The sequence below is a fragment of the Oncorhynchus keta genome, chromosome 20, assembly GCF_023373465.1.
Source record: "Oncorhynchus keta strain PuntledgeMale-10-30-2019 chromosome 20, Oket_V2, whole genome shotgun sequence".
Lineage (NCBI taxonomy): Eukaryota > Metazoa > Chordata > Actinopteri > Salmoniformes > Salmonidae > Oncorhynchus > Oncorhynchus keta.
Window position 1 is genome coordinate 45018903 of NC_068440.1, and position 23041 is coordinate 45041943.

The 23041-nt window shown below is 46.6% G+C and overlaps 1 protein-coding gene across 1 annotated transcript in view; it reads right to left on the minus strand.

Annotated features, from left to right (window-relative positions):
* The window catches only part of LOC118381542 (CUB and sushi domain-containing protein 2-like), a 1147246-nt gene that overhangs the window by 340429 nt on the left and 783776 nt on the right, over positions 1–23041 (minus strand). The window contains 3 exon segments of the mRNA XM_052473074.1: positions 356–494; positions 15294–15485; positions 18058–18260. Coding sequence (XP_052329034.1) covers positions 356–494; positions 15294–15485; positions 18058–18260 — 534 coding nt within the window.

A 23041-nucleotide genomic window follows, 5' to 3' on the forward strand; every position in this document is an offset into this window, starting at 1 on the left:
ATGTGAGAACATCATTAGTGTTATGCTCATAGGTCCTTCTGTAGCTCAGTTGGTAGAGCATGGCGCTTGTAAGGGTAGTGGGTTCAATCCCGGGACCACCCATACGAATGTATGCACACATGACTGTAAGTCGCTTTGGATAAAAGCGTCTGCTAAATGGCATATATTATATATTATTATTATATATTATTATTATATTATTATATTATTATTATTATATTATTATATTATTATATTATTATTGAAGTTGAATGTGACATAAATATTGACTTTAGTCGACGTCAAACGTTGACGATATCAACGCATGGTGTGTAGACTGTGTGTGTTCTCCATTAGTGCCCAGGGTAACACTCACTGGTTGAAATTGAGTGCGATGACGTAGTCGGGAGTGACAGAGACAGTCCAGTCGCATTCTCGTCCGTGGGGGTACGGCTCGGGGTACTCTGGGGACAGGATCAGCCCAGTGGGACCCGTCAGGTTCCCCCCACACAGAGCTGTGATACAGGGAGAGAGAAGAGAGGAAACATGATGATACAGAGAGAGTGGAGATGAAACATGATGATACAGGGAGAGAACATGATGATACAGGGATACAGGAGAGAGAGGAAACATGATGAGGGAGGAGAGGAAACATGATGATACAGGGAGAGAGAGGAGAGGAAACATGATGATGATACAGATGATACAGAGAGAGGAGAGGAAACATGATGATACAGAGAGAGGAGAGGAAACATGATGATACAGAGAGAGAGAGGAGAGGAAACATGATGATACAGGGAGAGAGGAGGGAAACATGATGATACAGGAGAGAGAGGAGAGGAAACATGATGATACAGGGAGAGAGGAGAGGAAACATGATGATACAGAGAGAGAGGAGAGATGAAACATGATGATACAGGGAGAGAGAGAGAGGAAACATGATGATACAGAGAGAGAGGAGAGGAAACATGATGAGAGAGAGATGAAACATGATGATACAGAGAGAGAGGAAACATGATGATACAGAGAGAGAGGAAACATGATGATACAGGGAGAGAGAGGAGAGGAAACATGATGATACAGAGAGAGAGGAAACATGATGATACAGAGAGAGAGGAGAGGAAACATGATGATACAGAGAGAGAGAGAGAGGAAACATGATGATACAGAGAGAGAGAGGAAACATGATGATACAGAGAGAGAGGAGAGGAAACATGATGATACAGAGAGAGAGAAACATGATGATACAGAGAGAGAGAGAAACATGATGATACAGAGAGAGAGGAAACATGATGATACAGGGAGAGAGAGGAGAGGAAACATGATGATACAGAGAGAGAGAGAGAGAGGAAACATGATGATACAGGGAGAGAGGAGAGAAACATGATGATACAGGGAGAGAGAGGAGAGGAAACATGATGATACAGGAGAGAGAGAGGAAACATGATGATACAGAAAGGAAACATGATGATACAGGAGAGAGAGGAGAGGAAACATGATGATACAGAGAGAGAGGAGAGGAAACATGATGATACAGAGAGAGAGAGGAGAGGAAACATGATGATACAGAGAGAGAGGAGAGGAAACATGATGATACAGAGAGAGGAGAGGAAACATGATGATACAGGGAGAGAGGAGAGGAAACATGATGATACAGGGAGAGAGGAGAGGAAACATGATGATACAGAGAGAGAGGAGAGGAGAGGGAAACATGATGATGATACAGAGAGAGAGAGAAACATGAGAGGAAACATGATGATACAGGGAGAGAGAGAGAGGAGGAAACATGATGATACAGAGAGAGAGGAGAGGAAACATGATGATACAGAGAGAGAGAGAGAGGAGAGGAAACATGATGATACAGGGAGAGAGAGAGGAGATGGAAACATGATGATACAGAGAGAGAGAGAAACATGATGAGATGAAACATGATGATACAGAGAGGAGAGGAAACATGATGATACAGGGAGAGAGAGAGAAACATGATGATACAGAGAGAGAGAGATACAGAGAGGAAACATGATGATACAGGGAGAGAGGAAACATGATGATACAGAGAGAGAGGAAACATGATGATACAGAGAGAGGAGACATGATGATACAGGGAGAGAGGAGAGGAAACATGATGATAAGGGAGAGAGGAAACATGATGATACAGAGAGAGAGAGGAGAGGAAACATGATGATACAGAGAGAGAGAGGAAACATGATGATACAGGGAGAGAGAGGAAACATGATGATACAGAGAGAGAGAGGAGAGGAAACATGATGATACAGGGAGAGAGAGAGGAAACATGATGATACAGAGAGAGAGAGGAAACATGATGAGAGGAAGAGGAAACATGATGATACAGATACAGAGAGAGAGGAAACATGATGATACAGAGAGAGAGAGAGGAAACATGATGATACAGGGAGAGAGAGAGGAAACATGATGATAGAGAGAGAGGAAACATGATGATACAGAGAGAGGGAAACATGATGATACAGAGAGAGAGAGGAGAAACATGATGATACAGAGAGAGAGAGGAGAGGAAACATGATGATACAGGGAGAGAGGAGAGGAAACATGATGATACAGAGAGAGAGGAAACATGATGATACAGGGAGAGAGAGGAGAGGAAACATGATGATACAGGGAGAGAGAGGAGAGGAAACATGATGATACAGGGAGAGAGAGGAAACATGATGATACAGGAGAGAGAGGAGAGGAAACATGATGATACAGAGAGAGAGAGGAGAGGAAACATGATGATACAGAGAGAGAGGAGAGGAAACATGATGATACAGGAGAGAGAGAGAGGAAACATGATGATACAGGAGAGAGAGAGGAGAGGAAACATGATGATACAGAGAGAGAGGGAGAGATACAGAAACATGATGATACAGGGAGAGAGAGGAGAGGAAACATGATGATACAGAGAGAGAGGAGAGGAAACATGATGATACAGAGGAGAGAGAGGAGAGGAAACATGATGATACAGGGAGAGAGAGGAGAGGAAACATGATGATACAGGGAGAGAGAGGAGAGGAAACATGATGATACAGGGAGAGAGAGGAGAGGAAACATGATGATACAGGGAGAGAGGAGAGGAAACATGATGATACAGGGAGAGAGAGGAGAGGAAACATGATGATACAGAGAGAGAGAGGAGAGGAAACATGATGATACAGGGAGAGAGAGGAGAGGAAACATGATGATACAGGGAGAGAGAGGAGAGGAAACATGATGATACAGGGAGAGAGAGGAGAGGAAACATGATGATACAGAGAGAGAGGAGAGATACAGAAAGAGGAAACATGATGATACAGAGAGAGAGAGAGAGGAAACATGATGATACAGAGAGAGAGAGGAGGAAACATGATGATACAGAGAGAGAGAGGAGAGGAAACATGATGATACAGAGAGAGGAGAGGAAACATGATGATACAGGGAGAGAGAGGAGAACATGATGATACAGGGAGAGAGAGGAGAGGAAACATGATGATACAGAGAGAGAAACATGATGATACAGAGAGGAAAAACATGATGATACAGAGAGAGAGAGGAGGGAAACATGATGATACAGGGAGAGAGAGAGGAAACATGAGATAGAGGAAACATGATGATACAGGGAGAGAGAGAGGAGAGGAAACATGATGATACAGAGAGAGAGAGGAGAGGAAACATGATGATACAGGGAGAGGAGAGGAAACATGATGATAAAGGGAGAGAGAGGAGAGGAAACATGATGATACAGGGAGAGAGGAGAGGAAACATGATGATACAGAGAGAGAGGAGAGGAAACATGATGATACAGGAGAGAGAGAGAGGAAACATGATGATACAGGGAGAGAGAGGAGAGGAAACATGATGATACAGGGAGAGAGAGGAGAGGAAACATGATGATACAGGGAGAGAGAGGAGAGGAAACATGATGATACAGGGAGAGAGAGGAGAGGAAACATGATGATACAGAGAGAGAGAGAGGAAACATGATGATACAGGGAGAGAGAGGAGAGGAAACATGATGATACAGGGAGAGAGAGGAGAGGAAACATGATGATACAGAGAGAGAGGAAACATGATGATACAGAGAGAGGAGAGGAGAGGAAACATAATGATACAGAGAGAGAGAGGAAACATGATGATACAGAGAGAGGAGAGGAGAGGAAACATGATGATACAGAGAGAGAGAGGAAACATGATGATACAGAGAGAGAGGAGAGGAAACATGATGATACAGAGAGAGAGAGGAGAGGAAACATGATGATACAGGGAGAGAGGAGAGGAAACATGATGATACAGGGAGAGAGGAGAGGAAACATGATGATACAGGGAGAGAGGAAACATGATGATACAGAGAGAGAGAGGAGAGGAAACATGATGATACAGAGAGAGAGAGGAGAGGAAACATGATGATACAGGGAGAGAGGAAACATGATGATACAGAGATGATACAGAGAGGAAAACATGATGATACAGGGAGAGAGGAGGAAAACATGATGATACAGGAGAGAGAGGAGAGGAAACATGATGATACAGGGAGAGAGAGGAGGAAACATGATGATACAGAGAGAGAGGAGAGGAAACATGATGATACAGAGAGAGAGAGGAGAGGAAACATGATGATACAGAGAGAAGGAGAGGAAACATGATGATACAGAGAGAGAGGAAACATGATGATGATACAGAGAGAGAGGAGAGGAAACATGATGATGAGAGAGAGAGGAGAGGAAACATGATGATACAGAGAGAGAGAGGAAACATGATGATGATACAGAGAGAGAGAGGAAACATGATGATGATACAGAGAGAGAGAGGAAACATGATGATACAGAGAGAGAGGAAACATGATGATACAGAGAGAGAGGAAACATGATGATACAGGGAGAGAGAGGAGAGGAAACATGATGATACAGAGAGAGAGAGGAAACATGATGATACAGGGAGAGAGGAAACATGATGAGAGAAACATGATGATACAGGGAGAGAGGAGATGAAACATGATGATACAGGGAGAGAGAGGAGAGGAAACATGATGATACAGAGAGAGGAGAGGAAACATGATGATACAGGGAGAGAGAGAGGAAACATGATGATACAGGAGAGAGAGGAGAGGAAACATGATGATACAGGGAGAGAGAGGAGAGGAAACATGATGATACAGAGAGAGAGAGAGGAAACATGATGATACAGAGAGAGAGAGAGGAAACATGATGATACAGAGAGAGAGGAGAGGAAACATGATGATACAGGGAGAGAGAGGAGAGGAAACATGATGATACAGAGAGAGAGGAGAGGAAACATGATGATACAGGGAGAGAGAGGAGAGGAAACATGATGATACAGAGAGAGAGAGGAAACATGATGATACAGGGAGAGAGAGGAGAGGAAACATGATGATACAGGGAGAGAGGAGAGGAAACATGATGATACAGGGAGAGAGGAGAGGAAACATGATGATACAGGGAGAGAGAGGAGGAAACATGATGATACAGAGAGAGAGGAGAGGAAACATGATGATACAGGGAGAGAGAGAGGAAACATGATGATACAGAGAGGAGAGGAAACATGGTGATACAGAGAGAGGAGAGGAAACATGATGATACAGAGAGAGAGAGGAAACATGATGATACAGAGAGAGAGGAGAGGAAACATGATGATACAGAGGAGAGAGAGGAGAGGAAACATGATGATACAGAGAGAGAGAGAGAGGAAACATGATGATACAGGGAGAGAGAGGAGAGGAAACATGATGATACAGAGAGAGAGAGGAGAGGAAACATGATGATACAGGGAGAGAGGAGAGGAAACATGATGATACAGAGAGAGAGGAGAGGAAACATGATGATACAGAGAGAGAGGAGAGGAAACATGATGATACAGAGAGAGAGAGGAGAGGAAACATGATGATACAGGGAGAGAGAGGAGAGGAAACATGATGATACAGAGAGAGAGAGGAAACATGATGATACAGGGAGAGAGAGGAGAGGAAACATGATGATACAGGGAGAGAGAGGAGAGGAAACATGATGATACAGGGAGGAGAGGAAACATGATGATACAGGGAGAGAGGAGAGGAAACATGATGATACAGGGAGAACATGATGATACAGGGAGAGAGAGAGAGGAAACATGATGATACAGGGAGAGAGAGGAGAGGAAACATGATGATACAGGGAGGAGAGGAAACATGATGATACAGGGAGAGATGAAACATGATGATACAGGGAGAGAGAGAGAGGAAACATGATGATACAGGGAGAGAGAGGAAACATGATGATACAGAGAGAGAGAGGAAACATGATGATACAGGGAGAGAGAGGAGAGGAAACATGATGATACAGGGAGAGAGAGGAGAGGAAACATGATGATACAGGGAGAGGAGAGGAAACATGATGATACAGGGAGAGAGGGAGAGGAAACATGATGATACAGGGAGAGAGGAGAGGAAACATGATGATACAGGGAGAGAGAGGAGAGGAAACATGATGATACAGGGAGAGAGAGGAGAGGAAACATGATGATACAGGGAGAGAGAGGAGAGGAAACATGATGATACAGGGAGAGAGAGGAGAGGAAACATGATGATACAGGGAGAGAGAGGAGAGGAAACATGATGATACAGGGAGAGAGAGGAGAGGAAACATGATGATACAGGGAGAGAGAGGAGAGGAAACATGATGATACAGAGAGAGAGAGAGAGGAAACATGATGATACAGGGAGAGAGGAGAGGAAACATGATGATACAGGGAGAGAGGAGAGGAAACATGATGATACAGGGAGAGAGAGGAGAGGAAACATGATGATACAGGGAGAGAGAGGAGAGGAAACATGATGATACAGAGAGAGAGAGGAGAGGAAACATGATGATACAGAGAGAGGAGAGGAAACATGATGATACAGGGAGAGAGGAGAGGAAACATGATGATACAGAGAGAGAGGAGAGGAAACATGATGATACAGAGAGAGAGAGAGAGGAAACATGATGATACAGAGAGAGAGGAGAGGAAACATGATGATACAGGGAGAGAGAGGAGAGGAAACATGATGATACAGGGAGAGAGAGAGAAACATGATGATACAGAGAGAGAGAGGAGAGGAAACATGATGATACAGGGAGAGAGAGGAGAGGAAACATGATGATACAGAGAGAGAGGAGAGGAAACATGATGATACAGGGAGAGAGAGAGGAAACATGATGATACAGGGAGAGAGAGAGGAAACATGATGATACAGAGAGAGAGGAGAAAACATGATGATACAGGGAGAGAGGAGAGGAAACATGATGATACAGAGGAGAGGAAACATGATGATACAGAGAGGAATACAGGGAGAGAGAGAGGAGAGGAAACATGAGAAGTAGAGGATGATGAAGGTAACTAGATCCCATCATACGGTAGTTCCAACGATGAAGGACCAGAAAAGCGTTCCATTAGAACCCCCAGATGACATCCTTTCACCGTCCTCGTCCCCAGGCTAAACTGCTACCGCATAGCATTCATTAGACTGTCACTAACCTCAGCGGGGTGGAGTTCCTACTGTGCTACGAAGACACACTGTCGTGGTCTAAGTCACCAAAGATCTCCTATGTGGATAACTGAGTAAATAACTGCAGGACCCAACCCATGGCCTGCACGTGCTGAATTATATTACAGTAGCAAAGCTTCTGTGTGTATGTGGTTTGCTATCAAACTAAACGGACTGTACTGTATTGGCATCACTAAAGAACTACTACGCACATACCTAGATTTGACTAAGGCTCTCTGTCTCTCTCTCTCTCTGTCTCTCTCTCTCTCTCTGTTTCAATTCAATTCAAGGGGCTTTATTGGCATGGGGAACATATGCCAAAGCAAGTGAAGTAGATAATATACAAAAAGGAAATAAAACATTTAAATTAACCTTCCATACAGGATAATGTCTTTGACTAAGGCTCTGTAGAGTCCATACAGGATAATGTCTTTGACTAAGGCTCTGTAGAGTCCATACAGGATAATGTCTTTGACTAAGGCTCTGTAGAGTCCATACAGGATAATGTCTTTGACTAAGGCTCTGTAGAGTCCATACAGGATAATGTCTTTGACTAAGGCTCTGTAGAGTCCATACAGGATAATGTATTTGACTAACGCTCTGTAGAGTCCATACAGGATAATGTCTTTGACTAAGGCTCTGTAGAGTCCATACAGGATAATGTCTTTGACTAAGGCTCTGTAGAGTCCATACAGGATAATGTCTTTGACTAAGGCTCTGTAGAGTCCATACAGGATAATGTCTTTGACTAAGGCTCTGTAGAGTCCATACAGGATAATGTCTTTGACTAAGGCTCTGTAGAGTCCATACAGGATAATGTCTTTGACTAAGGCTCTGTAGAGTCCATACAGGATAATGTCTTTGACTAAGGCTCTGTAGAGTCCATACAGGATAATGTCTTTGACTAAGGCACTGTAGAGTCCATACAGGATAATGTCTTTGACTAAGGCTCTGTAGAGTCCATACAGGATAATGTATTTGACTAACGCTCTGTAGAGTCCATACAGGATAATGTCTTTGACTAAGGCCCTGTAGAGTCCATACAGGATAATGTCTTTGACTAAGGCTCTGTAGAGTCCATACAGGATAATGTCTTTGACTAAGGCTCTGTAGAGTCCATACAGGATAATGTCTTTGACTAAGGCTCTGTAGAGTCCATACAGGATAATGTCTTTGACTAAGGCTCTGTAGAGTCCATACAGGATAATGTCTTTGACTAAGGCACTGTAGAGTCCATACAGGATAATGTCTTTGACTAAGGCACTGTAGAGTCCATACAGGATAATGTCTTTGACTAAGGCTCTGTAGAGTCCATACAGGATAATGTCTTTGACTAAGGCTCTGTAGAGTCCATACAGGATAATGTCTTTGACTAAGGCTCTGTAGAGTCCATACAGGATCATTTCTTTGACTAAGGCTCTGTAGAGTCCATACAGGATAATGTCTTTGACTAAGGCTCTGTAGAGTCCATACAGGATCATTTCTTTGACTAAGGCTCTGTAGAGTCCATACAGGATAATGTCTTTGACTAAGGCTCTGTAGAGTCCATACAGGATAATGTCTTTGACTAAGGCTCTGTAGAGTCCATACAGGATCATTTCTTTGACTAAGGCTCTGTAGAGTCCATACAGGATAATGTCTTTGACTAAGGCTCTGTAGAGTCCATACAGGATAATGTCTTTGACTAAGGCTCTGTAGAGTCCATACAGGATAATGTCTTTGACTAAGGCTCTGTAGAGTCCATACAGGATAATGTCTTTGACTAAGGCTCTGTAGAGTCCATACAGGATAATGTCTTTGACTAAGGCTCTGTAGAGTCCATACAGGATAATGTCTTTGACTAAGGCTCTGTAGAGTCCATACAGGATAATGTCTTTGACTAAGGCTCTGTAGAGTCCATACAGGATAATGTCTTTGACTAAGGCTCTGTAGAGTCCATACAGGATAATGTCTTTGACTAAGGCTCTGTAGAGTCCATACAGGATAATGTCTTTGACTAAGGCTCTGTAGAGTCCATACAGGATAATGTCTTTGACTAAGGCTCTGTAGAGTCCATACAGGATCATTTCTTTGACTAAGGCTCTGTAGAGTCCATACAGGATAATGTCTTTGATTAAGGCTCTGTAGAGTCCATACAGGATCATTTCTTTGACTAAGGCTCTGTAGAGTCCATACAGGATCATGTCTTTGACTAAGTTGCATATGATGTTTTTTGGTTCAGTCAAACACAGTCCCCCTAAGTGGTGTTGCAGGATGGGGACAGCTAATGCCAAAGAACATTAAACCCTGTTGTGTTTTCACCTGTTCCTCTTGGAACCAGGAACATCCACAAACTCTCTCTTTCTGTTTGTGTTTTCAAAGGAACCTTCAGACTAATTAAGCCCTGATTAAACAAGGCAGCTAATTACAATGTCTTAATTGCTGTTGTTAATTACTGTTGCCCCCCCTGTTCTCTATCTCTGTCTCTCTCTCTCTCTCTGTCTCTCTCTCTCTCTGTTTCAATTCAATTCAAGGGGCTTTATTGGCATGGGAAACATATGTTAACATTGCCAAAGCAAGTGAAGTAGATAATATACAAAAAGGAAATCAAAAATTTAAATGAACCTTAAACATTACACATACAGAAATTGAATTTGTAATAATTACACATGTAATATTATATATATATACAGTGTTGTAACAATGTACAAATGGTTAAAGAACACAAGGGAAAATAAATAATCATAAATATGGGTTGTATTTACAATGGTGTTTGTTCTTCACTGGTTGCCCTTTTCTCGTGGCAACAGGTCACAAATCTTGCTGCTGTGACGTCACACTGTGGTATTTCACCCAGTAGATATGGGAGTTTATCAAAATTGGATTTGTTTTCAAATGATTTGTGGATCTGTGTAATCTGAGGGAAATATGTATCTCTAATATGGTCATACATTGGGCAGGAGATTAGGAAGTGCAGCTCAGTTTCTACCTCATTGTGTGGGCAGTGAGCACATAGCCTGTCTTATCTTGAGAGCCATGTCTGTCTACGGCACCTTTCTCAATAGCAAGGCTATGCTCACTGAGTCTGTACATAGTAGTCTCTCTCTCTCTCTCCCTCTCTCTCTCTCTCTCTCTCTCTCTCTCTCTCTCTCTCTCTCTCTCTCTCTCTCTCTCTCTCTCTCTCTCTCTCTCTCTCTCTCTCTCTCTCTCTCTCTCTCTCTCTCTCTCTCTGTCTCTCTCTTTGTCTCTCTCTCTCTGTCTCTCTCTGTCTCTCCCTTTGTCTCTTTGTCTCTCTCTCTCTGTCTCTCTCTGTCTCTCTCTCTCTCTCTCTCTCTCTCTCTCTCTCTCTGCCTCTCTCTCTCTCCCTCTCTCTCTGTCTCTCTCTTTGTCTCTCTCTCTCTCTGTCTCCCTCTTTGTCTCTCTCTCTCTCTCTCTCTCTCAGCCCAAAGTTGGAGCCCTCTGTGATCATAGAGAATTAATAGCAATACACCAGAAGTGGTTTATAGTAGTGCACTATATAGGGAATAGGGATCTGGTCTATAGTAGTACCACTATGTAGGGAATAGGTCTCTGGTCTATAGTAGTGCACGACATAGGGAATAGGTCTCTGGTCTATAGTAGTACGACTATATAGGGAATAGGGCTCTGGTCTAAAGTAGTGCTATAGAGGTAGAGAAACTACATGGTATGATACAGACTGGGACGTATGTAGGTACCGTTGGTATAGACTGGGTCGTACGTAGGTACCGTTGGTATAGACTGGGTCGTACGTAGGTACCGTTGGTATAGACTGGGTCGTACGTAGGTACCGTTGGTATAGACTGGGTCGTTTGTAGGTACCGTTGGTATAGACTGGGTCGTACGTAGGTACCGTTGGTATAGACTGGGTCGTACGTAGGTACCGTTGGTATAGACTGGGTCGTACGTAGGTACCGTTGGTATAGACTGGGTCGTACGTAGGTACCGTTGGTATAGACTGGGTCGTACGTAGGTACCGTTGGTATAGACTGGGTCGTACGTAGGTACCGTTGGTATAGACTGGGTCGTTTGTAGGTACCGTTGGTATAGACTGGGTCGTACGTAGGTACCGTTGGTATAGACTGGGTCGTACGTAGGTACCGTTGGTATAGACTGGGTCGTACGTAGGTACCGTTGGTATAGACTGGGTCGTACGTAGGTACCGTTGGTATAGACTGGGTCGTACGTAGGTACCGTTGGTATAGACTGGGTCGTACGTAGGTACCGTTGGCATAGACTGGGTCAGGTGGGGGGTTGGGTTAACATGTCTTACCTGTGCAGGTGGGGTGTTCGTTTAACAGGTCTTACCTGTCCAGGTGGGGTGTTCGTTTAACAGGTCTTACCTGTCCAGGTGGGGTGTTCGTTTAACATGTCTTACCTGTCCAGGTGGGGTGTTCGTTTAACAGGTCTTACCTGTCCAGGTGGGGTGTTCGTTTAACAGGTCTTACCTGTCCAGGTGGGGTGTTCGTTTAACATGTCTTACCTGTCCAGGTGGGGTGTTCGTTTAACAGGTCTTACCTGTCCAGGTGGGGTGTTCGTTTAACAGGTCTTACCTGTGCAGGTGGGGTGTTCGTTTAACAGGTCTTACCTGTCCAGGTGGGGTGTTCGTTTAACAGGTCTTACCTGTCCAGGTGGGGTGTTCGTTTAACATGTCTTACCTGTGCAGGTGGGGTGTTCGTTTAACATGTCTTACCTGTGCAGGTGGGGTGTTCGTTTAACAGGTCTTACCTGTCCAGGTGGGGTGTTCGTTTAACAGGTCTTACCTGTCCAGGTGGGGTGTTCGTTTAACAGGTCTTACCTGTGCAGGTGGGGTGTTCGTTTAACAGGTCTTACCTGTCCAGGTGGGGTGTTCGTTTAACAGGTCTTACCTGTGCAGGTGGGGTGTTCGTTTAACAGGTCTTACCTGTCCAGGTGGGGTGTTCGTTTAACAGGTCTTACCTGTCCAGGTGGGGTGTTCGTTTAACAGGTCTTACCTGTGCAGGTGGGGTGTTCGTTTAACAGGTCTTACCTGTCCAGGTGGGGTGTTCGTTTAACAGGTCTTACCTGTGCAGGTGGGGTGTTCGTTTAACAGGTCTTACCTGTCCAGGTGGGGTGTTCGTTTAACAGGTCTTACCTGTCCAGGTGGGGTGTTCGTTTAACAGGTCTTACATGTCCAGGTGGGGTGTTCGTTTAACAGGTCTTACCTGTCCAGGTGGGGTGTTCGTTTAACAGGTCTTACCTGTCCAGGTGGGGTGTTCGTTTAACAGGTCTTACCTGTGCAGGTGGGGTGTTCGTTTAACAGGTCTTACCTGTCCAGGTGGGGTGTTCGTTTAACAGGTCTTACCTGTCCAGGTGGGGTGTTCGTTTAACAGGTCTTACCTGTCCAGGTGGGGTGTTCGTTTAACAGGTCTTACCTGTCCAGGTGGGGTGTTCGTTTAACAGGTCTTACCTGTCCAGGTGGGGTGTTCGTTTAACAGGTCTTACCTGTCCAGGTGGGGTGTTCGTTTAACAGGTCTTACCTGTGCAGGTGGGGTGTTCGTTTAACAGGTCTTACCTGTCCAGGTGGGGTGTTCGTTTAACAGGTCTTACCTGTCCAGGTGGGGTGTTCGTTTAACAGGTCTTACCTGTGCAGGTGGGGTGTTCGTTTAACAGGTCTTACCTGTCCAGGTGGGGTGTTCGTTTAACAGGTCTTACCTGTCCAGGTGGGGTGTTCGTTTAACATGTCTTACCTGTCCAGGTGGGGTGTTCGTTTAACAGGTCTTACCTGTCCAGGTGGGGTGTTCGTTTAACAGGTCTTACCTGTCCAGGTGGGGTGTTCGTTTAACAGGTCTTACCTGTCCAGGTGGGGTGTTCGTTTAACAGGTCTTACCTGTCCAGGTGGGGTGTTCGTTTAACAGGTCTTACCTGTCCAGGTGGGGTGTTCGTTTAACAGGTCTTACCTGTCCAGGTGGGGTGTTCGTTTAACAGGTCTTACCTGTGCAGGTGGGGTGTTCGTTTAACAGGTCTTACCTGTCCAGGTGGGGTGTTCGTTTAACAGGTCTTACCTGTCCAGGTGGGGTGTTCGTTTAACAGGTCTTACCTGTGCAGGTGGGGTGTTCGTTTAACAGGTCTTACCTGTCCAGGTGGGGTGTTCGTTTAACAGGTCTTACCTGTCCAGGTGGGGTGTTCGTTTAACAGGTCTTACCTGTGCAGGTGTGGGTTCGTGTTCTTACCTGTTTGTTCGTTTAACAGGTCTTACCTGTCCAGGTGGGGTGTTCGTTTAACAGGTCTTACCTGTCCAGGTGGGGTGTTCGTTTAACAGGTCTTACCTGTCCAGGTGGGGTGTTCGTTTAACAGGTCTTACCTGTCCAGGTGGGGTGTTCGTTTAACAGGTCTTACATGTCCAGGTGGGGTGTTCGTTTAACAGGTCTTACCTGTCCAGGTGGGGTGTTCGTTTAACAGGTCTTACCTGTCCAGGTGGGGTGTTCGTTTAACAGGTCTTACCTGTCCAGGTGGGGTGTTCGTTTAACAGGTCTTACCTGTCCAGGTGGGGTGTTCGTTTAACAGGTCTTACCTGTCCAGGTGGGGTGTTCGTTTAACAGGTCTTACCTGTCCAGGTGGGGTGTTCGTTTAACAGGTCTTACCTGTGCAGGTGGGGTGTTCGTTTAACATGTCTTACCTGTCCAGGTGGGGTGTTCGTTTAACAGGTCTTACCTGTCCAGGTGGGGTGTTCGTTTAACAGGTCTTACCTGTGCAGGTGGGGTGTTCGTTTAACAGGTCTTACCTGTCCAGGTGGGGTGTTCGTTTAACAGGTCTTACCTGTCCAGGTGGGGTGTTCGTTTAACAGGTCTTACCTGTCCAGGTGGGGTGTTCGTTTAACAGGTCTTACCTGTCCAGGTGGGGTGTTCGTTTAACAGGTCTTACCTGTCCAGGTGGGGTGTTCGTTTAACAGGTCTTACCTGTCCAGGTGGGGTGTTCGTTTAACAGGTCTTACCTGTCCAGGTGGGGTTCGTTTAACGTTTGTTCGTTTACAGGTCTTACCTGTCCAGGTGGGGTGTTCGTTTAACAGGTCTTACCTGTCCAGGTGGGGTGTTCGTTTAACAGGTCTTACCTGTCCAGGTGGGGTGTTCGTTTAACAGGTCTTACCTGTCCAGGTGGGGTGTTCGTTTAACAGGTCTTACCTGTGCAGGTGGGGTGTTCGTTTAACAGGTCTTACCTGTCCAGGTGGGGTGTTCGTTTAACAGGTCTTACCTGTGCAGGTGGGGTGTTCGTTTAACAGGTCTTACCTGTGCAGGTGGGGTGTTCGTTTAACAGGTCTTACCTGTCCAGGTGGGGTGTTCGTTTAACAGGTCTTACCTGTGCAGGTGGGGTGTTCGTTTAACAGGTCTTACCTGTCCAGGTGGGGTGTTCGTTTAACAGGTCTTACCTGTCCAGGTGGGGTGTTCGTTTAACAGGTCTTACCTGTCCAGGTGGGGTGTTCGTTTAACAGGTCTTACCTGTGCAGGTGGGGTGTTCGTTTAACAGGTCTTACCTGTCCAGGTGGGGTGTTCGTTTAACAGGTCTTACCTGTCCAGGTGGGGTGTTCGTTTAACATGTCTTACCTGTCCAGGTGGGGTGTTCGTTTAACAGGTCTTACCTGTCCAGGTGGGGTGTTCGTTTAACAGGTCTTACCTGTGCAGGTGGGGTGTTCGTTTAACAGGTCTTACCTGTCCAGGTGGGGTGTTCGTTTAACAGGTCTTACCTGTGCAGGTGGGGTGTTCGTTTAACAGGTCTTACCTGTCCAGGTGGGGTGTTCGTTTAACAGGTCTTACCTGTGCAGGTGGGGTGTTCGTTTAACAGGTCTTACCTGTGCAGGTGGGGGGGTCAGGCTGCCAGAAGAAGCGGCTGTTGATCTCTGTGCAGGTGATCTTGGTGGCCCCCTGAAGGACGTAACCGGGATCACACTGGAACAGGACATGGTCTCCGGGCTCCTTGCTGTCCCCACTGCGGGTCCCGTTGGCGGGCAGACCTGGGTCGTTACATGACGTAGCAGTAGACACTGGAGATAGAGGAAGACTCCATGATGTTAGATCAGCAAAGATAACAACTGCTTTCATCTCTACAGTACATACATACTGTATAGGGCTGAATAGAAACTCACGATATCTTGATTTTTCCATTGACATGTATACATTATTTACATTGAGTCACGAAGTTACTTACACATAGCTCACATTAGGATCTATCACAATATCTTTGATCCTTGACCCTTCTATATGGATTCATACAGTCAGGTGAACATTTTGACCCCCTTTTTCTCCCCAACTTCGTGGTATCCAATTGTTAGTCGTTACTGTCTCATCTATACAACTCCTGAACGGACACAGAAGAGGCGAAGGTCGAGAGCCATGCGTCCTCCGAAACACAACCCAACCAAGCCGCACTGCTTCTCGACACAGCGCACATCCAACCCAGCCGCACCAATGTGTCAGAAGAAACACCATACACCTAGCGACCTGGTCAGCAGGCACTGTGCCCGGCCCACCACAGGAGCCATTAGTGTGCGAGGAGACAAGGATATCCCTTCTGGCCCAACCGTCCCTAACGCGGACGACGCTTGGCCAATTGTGTGTCGCCCCATGGACCTCGCGGTCGTGGCCGGCTGCCACAGAGCCTGGGCTCGAACCAAAAGTCTCTGGTGGCACAGATGGCTCTATGATGCAGTGCCTAAGACCACTGCCACCGGGAGGCCCCTGCCTGTAATTCTTTTTAATACATGTTTATTTTAATTTATCATGGCAAGTCAGTTAAAAGCGAATTCTTATTTACAATGACAGCCTACCGGAGAACAGTGGGTTAACTGCCTTGTTCAGGACTACTGATTTTGACCTTGTCAGCTCAGGGAGTCGATCTACTTGCCCAATGCTCTATCCACTAGGCTACCTGCCTCTATCCACTAGGCTACCTGCCTCTATCCACTAGGCTACCTGCCTCTAACCACTAGGCTACCTGCCTCTATCCGCTAGGCTTCCTGCCTCTATCCACTAGGCTACCTGCCTCTAACCACTAGACTACCTACTCTAACCACTAGACTACCTGCCTCTATCCACTAGGCTACCTGCCTCTATCCACTAGGCTACGTGCCTCTATCCACTAGGCTACCTGCCTCTAACCACTAGACTACCTGCCTCTAACCACTAGGCTACCTGCCTTTAACCACTAGGCTACCTGCCTCTAACCACTAGGCTACCTGCCTCTAACCACTTGGCTACCGGCTCTAACCACTAGGCTACCTGCTCTAACCACTAGACTGCCTGCCTCTAACCACTAGGCTACCTACTTCTAACCACTAGGCTACCTTCTCTAACCACTAGGCTACCTACCTCTAACCACTACGCTACCTGCTCTCAACACTAGACTATCTGCTCTAACCACTAGGCTACCTGCTCTAACCACTAGGCTACCTGCCTCTAACCACTAGACTACCTGCCTCTAATCACTACGCTACCTGCTCTAACCACTAGACTACCTGCCTCTAACCACTAGGCTACCTACCTCTAACCACTAGGCTACCTGCCTCTAACCACTAGGCTACCTTCTCTAACCACTAGGCTGCCTGCCTCTAACCACTAGGCTACCTACTTCTAACCACTAGGCTACCTTCTCTAACCACTAGGCTACCTACCTCTAACCACTACGCTACCTGCTCTAACCACTAGGCTACCTGCTCTAACCACTAGGCTACCTGCTCTAACCACTAGACTACCTGCTCTAACCACTAGACTACCTGCTCTAACCACTAGGCTACCTGCTCTAACCACTAGGCTACCTGCTCTAACCACTAGACTACCTGCTCTAACCACTAGACTACCTGCCTCTAATCACTACGCTACCTGCTCTAACCACTAGGCTACCTGCTCTAACCACTAGACTACCTGCCTCTAACCACTAGGCTACCTACCTCTAACCACTAGGCTACCTGCCTCTAACCGCTAGGCTACCTTCTCTAACCACTAGGCTACCTTCTCTAACCACTAGGCTACCTTCTCTAACCACTAGGCTACCTTCTCTAACCACTAGGCTACCTTCTCTAACCACTAGGCTACCTGCCTCTAACCACTAGGCTACCTGCCTCTAACCACTAGGCTACCTGCCTCTAACCACTAGGCTACCTGCCTCTAACCACTAGGCTACCTTCTCTAACCACTAGGCTACCTTCTCTAACCACTAGGCTACCTTCTCTAACCACTAGGCTACCTTCTCTAACCACTAGGCTACCTTCTCTAACCACTAGGCTACCTTCTCTAACCACTAGGCTACTACTGCCTCTAACCACTGCCTCTAACCACTAGGCTACCTAACCACTGGCTACCTTCTCTAACCACTAGGCTACCTGCCTCTAACCACTAGGCTACCTTCTCTAACCACTAGGCTACCTGCCTCTAACCACTAGGCTACCTGCCTCTAACCACTAGGCTACCTGCTCTACCTGTCGCCCCTGAACATACACTTTCTATATGGATTTATATAGCCTGTAAAGATGAGCAGATACAAACACTTCCCCACCACATACACACGACCTCAGAAACGTCCCTCTCTCCACTACACACACAGACTCTATCCCTCCTTACCAGAGAACTGCAGAGCGAAGCCCTGTTTGGATGTGAAGAAGTCGGTGTTGAATTGGAGGCTGACGGCGTTGAAGGTGCTGTGGGCGTCAGGCGGAAGGGTCGATCCGCTGAGCTCCCTCAGGAGGACCCCTCCGTCCTGGGGACCGTCCCAGATACGCAACACATCGTGAACCTCCTCCGTATGGAATACCAGGAAGTGGAGACTTTGGAGAGAGGAAGAGGAGGTTAGTCATGTGGTAGAGGGGAAGAGAGGAAGATATGGATACGGAGGAAGAGAGGAAATATATGGAGGGTAGATGAGAAGGAAAGGACAGGAGAAGAAGAGGAGAGGTGGAGAGGTAGAAAGGAGAGGAGAGAAGGAGGAGAGGAGAGGTGGGGAGGTAGAAAAGAGAGGAGAGAAGAAGAAGAGGAGAGGTGGGGAGGTAGAAAGGAGAGGAGAGAAGAAGAAGAGGAGAGGTGGGGAGGTAGAAAAGAGAGGAGAGAAGAAGAAGAGGAGAGGTGGGGAGGTAGAAAAGAGAGGAGAGAAGAAGAAGAGGAGAGGTGGGGAGGTAGAAAAGAGAGGAGAGAAGAAGAAGAGGAGAGGTGGGGAGGTAGAAAGGAGAGGAGAGAAGGAGGAGAGGTGGGGAGGTAGAAAGGAGAGGAGAGAAGAAGAAGAGGAGAGGTGGGGAGGTAGAAAAGAGAGGAGAGAAGAAGAAGAGGAGAGGTGGGGAGGTAGAAAGGAGAGGAGAGAAGGAGGAGAGAAGGAGGAGAGAAGGAGAAGAGGAGAAGTGGAGAGGGAGAAAAGGAGATAGATGAGAAGGAAATGAGAGGAAGAAAGGAGGAGAAGAGGAGAGGAATCTAGAAGTTAGGTGAGAAGGAAAGGAGATGAGGAGAGAAGTAGAAGAGGAGAGGTGGACAATTTTTCTTGGGTCACTATAACTATATCTATTTTGCCAATTGGATTGATCCCCTCTACCACACAGACACCCACTAATCTACCGATAGAAACGCACAAGGTGGCTGGGGACAGACCACCATCCTATGCTAGCTTGCTACCGATGGCCCGGCTCGCTGTCTGAATCGCCGTGACCCCAACCAACCTCACTACTCACTGGACCCTTATGATCACTCGACTAAGCATGCCTCTCCTTAATGTCAATATGCCTTGTCCATTGCTGTTCTGGTTAGTGTTTATTGGCTTATTTCACTGTAGAGCCTCTAGCCCTGCTCATTATACCTTATCCAACCTTTCAGTTACACCACCCACACATGCAATGACATCTCCTGGTTTCAATTATGTTTCTAGAGACAATATCTCTCTCATCATCACTCAATACCTATGTTTACCTCCACTGTATTCACATCCCACCATACCTTTGTCTGTACATTATACCTTGAAGCTATTTTATCGCCCCCAGAAACCTCATTTTACTCTCTGTTCTGGATGTTCTAGACAAGCTTTTCGCCGTACCCTCATCCTACTACTGCGCTGTTCCTCTGGTGATGTCGAGATGAATCCGGGCCCTGTAGCCCCTAGTTCCACACCTATTCCCCAGGCGCTCTCTTTTGATGACTTCTGTAACTGTAATAGCCTTGGTTTCATGCATGTTAACATTAGAAGCCTCCTCCCTAAGTTTGTTCTATTCACTGCTTTAGCACACTCTGCCAACCCGGATGTTCTAGCCGAGTCTGAATCCTGGCTTAGGAAGACCACTAAACAATCTGAAATCTTCATCATTTTCAGACAAGATAAAAGGGCATATTCTTACTGCTAGCCTCGGTTTCAAAGACTGTCCTTTGCCTGGTCTGTACCAAACTACTTTGAACAAACTGCAACATTTTCAGACAAGATAGAATGGCCAAAGGGGCGGCGTTGCAATCTACTGCAGAGATAGCCTGCAGAGTTCTGTCCTTCTATCCAGGTCTGTACCCAAACAATTTCAACTTCTACTTTTAAAAATCCACCTCTCTAAAAACAACTCCACCTCAACCCCATTTAGACTCCACCTCAACCCCATTTAGACTCCACCTCAACCCCATTTAGACTCCACCTCAACCCCATTTAGACTCCACCTCAACCCCATTTAGACTCCACCTCAACCCCATTTAGACTCCACCTCCACCCCATTTAGACTCCACCTCAACCCCATTTAGACTCCACCTCCACCCCATTTAGACTCCACCTCAACCCCATTTAGACTCCACCTCAACCCCATTTAGACTCCACCTCAACCCCATTTAGACTCCACCTCAACCCCATTTAGACTCCACCTCAACCCCATTTAGACTCCACCTCAACCCCATTTAGACTCCACCTCAACCCCATTTAGACTCCACCTCAACCCCATTTAGACTCCACCTCAACCCCATTTAGACTCCACCTCAACCCCATTTTTGGACTCCACCTCCACCCCATTTAGACTCCACCTCAACCCCATTTAGACTCCACCTCCACCCCATTTAGACTCCACCTCAACCCCATTTAGACTCCACCTCAACCCCATTTAGACTCCACCTCAACCCCATTCAGACTCCACCTCAACCCCATTTAGACTCCACCTCAACCCCATTCAGACTCCACCTCTACCCCATTCAGACTCCACCTCAACCCCATTTAGACTCCTCCTCAACCCCATTTAGACTCCTCCTCAACCCCATTTAGACTCCACCTCAACCCCATTTAGACTCCACCTCAACCCCATTTAGACTCCACCTCAACCCCATTTAGACTCCACCTCACCCCATCAACCCCATTTAGACCTCACCTCCACCCCATTTAGACTCCACCTCCACCCCATTTAGACTCCACCTCCACCCCATTTAGACTCCACCTCAACCCCATTTAGACTCCACCTCAACCCCATTTAGACTCCACCTCAACCCCATTTAGACTCCACCTCAACCCCATTTAGACTCCACCTCAACCCCATTTAGACTCCACCTCCACCCCATTTAGACTCCACCTCCACCCCATTTAGACTCCACCTCAACCCCATTTAGACTCCACCTCAACCCCATTTAGACTCCACCTCAACCCCATTCAGACTCCACCTCAACCCCATTCAGACTCCACCTCAACCCCATTCAGACTCCACCTCCACCCCATTTAGACTCCACCTCAACCCCATTCAGACTCCACCTCAACTGCAGGTGGTAAGTTGGTGTCAGATGAAATATAAGCAGACTGTGCCAATGAAGTGATAGGGAGACATAAAGGCAGGGGAACATGTTTATCCCTTTAAGGAATGGAACCCACTGGTAAGGGAAGCCCTACCATTGTCACCAGACTACCACCCACCCACAAACACATGGCTAATACCCAGTGCCATGGCTTACTATAATCAGTTAAGTGAATGAGTCAGTCTCTCTCTCTCTCTCTCTCTCTCTCTCTCTCTCTCTCTCTCTCTCTCTCTCTCTCTCTCTCTCTCTCTCTCTCTCTCTCTCTCTCCCCCTGTCTCTCTCTATCTCTCTCCCTCTCTCCCCCTCTCTCTCTCTCTCTCTCTCTCTCTCTCTCTCTCTCTCTCTCTCTGTCTCTCTCTGTCTCCCCCCACCAGACTCTCTCATCTCTCCCTCTCCAACCCCCTCTCTCTCTCTCTCTCTCTCTCTCTCTCTCTCTCTCTCTCTCTCTCTCTCTCTCTCTCTCTCTCTCTCCCCCTGTCTCTCTCTGTCTCCCCCTCTCTCTCTCTCTCCCTCTCTCCCCTCTCTCTCCTCTCTCTCTATCTCTCTCTCTCTCTCTCTCTCTCTCTCTCTCCCCCTCTCTCTCTCTCTCTCTCTCTCTCTCTCTCCCCCCCTCTCTCTCTATGTCTCTCTCCCCCCGCCCCCTCTCTCTCTCTCTCTCTGAGAATGAGGTATAGATAAAACCAGATGGAAGAGTAGGGAACGAGAAGCTTTCCAGTGTTTTAACAATGTGTAAATAGTTAATGTACAAAAGGGAAAATAAATAAACATAAATATGGGTTGTATTTACAATGGTGTTTGTTCTTCACTGGTTGCCCTTTTCTTGCGGCAACAGGTCACACATCACACAACTGGTCACACATCACACAACTGGTCACACATCACACAACTGGATTTTCTGGATTTGTTCTCTCATGTTGTCTGTCATAGTTGAAGTGTACCTATGATGAAAATTACAGGCCTCTCTCATCTTTTTAAGTGGGAGAACTTGCACAATTGGTGGCTGACTAAATACTTTTTTGCCCCACTGTAAATAGTCATATTAAACATTCATGAAAATACAAGTGTCTCACATGTTTCAAAAGCCTAGAATCTTACTAATCCAACTGCATTGTCAGATTTAAAAAAGGATTTACTGCGAAAGAATAAGATGCGATTATCTGAGGATAGAGCCCCATAAAAAAACAACTATTTCAACCAGCACAGACTCCACCTCCACCCCATTTAGACTCCACCTCCACCCCATTTAGACTCCACCTCAACCCCATTTAGACTCCACCTCCACCCCATTTAGACTCCACCTCCACCCCATTTAGACTCCACCTCAACCCCATTTAGACTCCACCTCCACACCATTTAGACTCCACCTCCACCCCATTTAGACTCCACCTCCACCCCATTTAGACTCCACCTCCACCCCATTTAGACTCCACCTCCACCCCATTTAGACTCCACCTCCACCCCATTTAGACTCCACCTCAACCCCATTTAGACTCCACCCCCACAGGCTCAACCCCATTTAGACTCCACCTCCACCCCATTTTAGACTCCACCTCAACCCCATTCAGGATCCACCTTTAGACCACCCCATTCAGACTCCACCTCAACCCCATTTAGACTCCACCTCCACCCCATTTAGACTCCACCTCAACCCCATTTAGACTCCACCTCAACCCCATTTAGACTCCACCTCAACCCCATTTAGACTCCACCTCAACCCCATTTAGACTCCACCTAAACCCCATTTAGACCTCACCTCCACCCCATTTAGACTCCACCTCAACCCCATTTAGACTCCACCTAAACCCCATTTAGACCTCACCTCCAC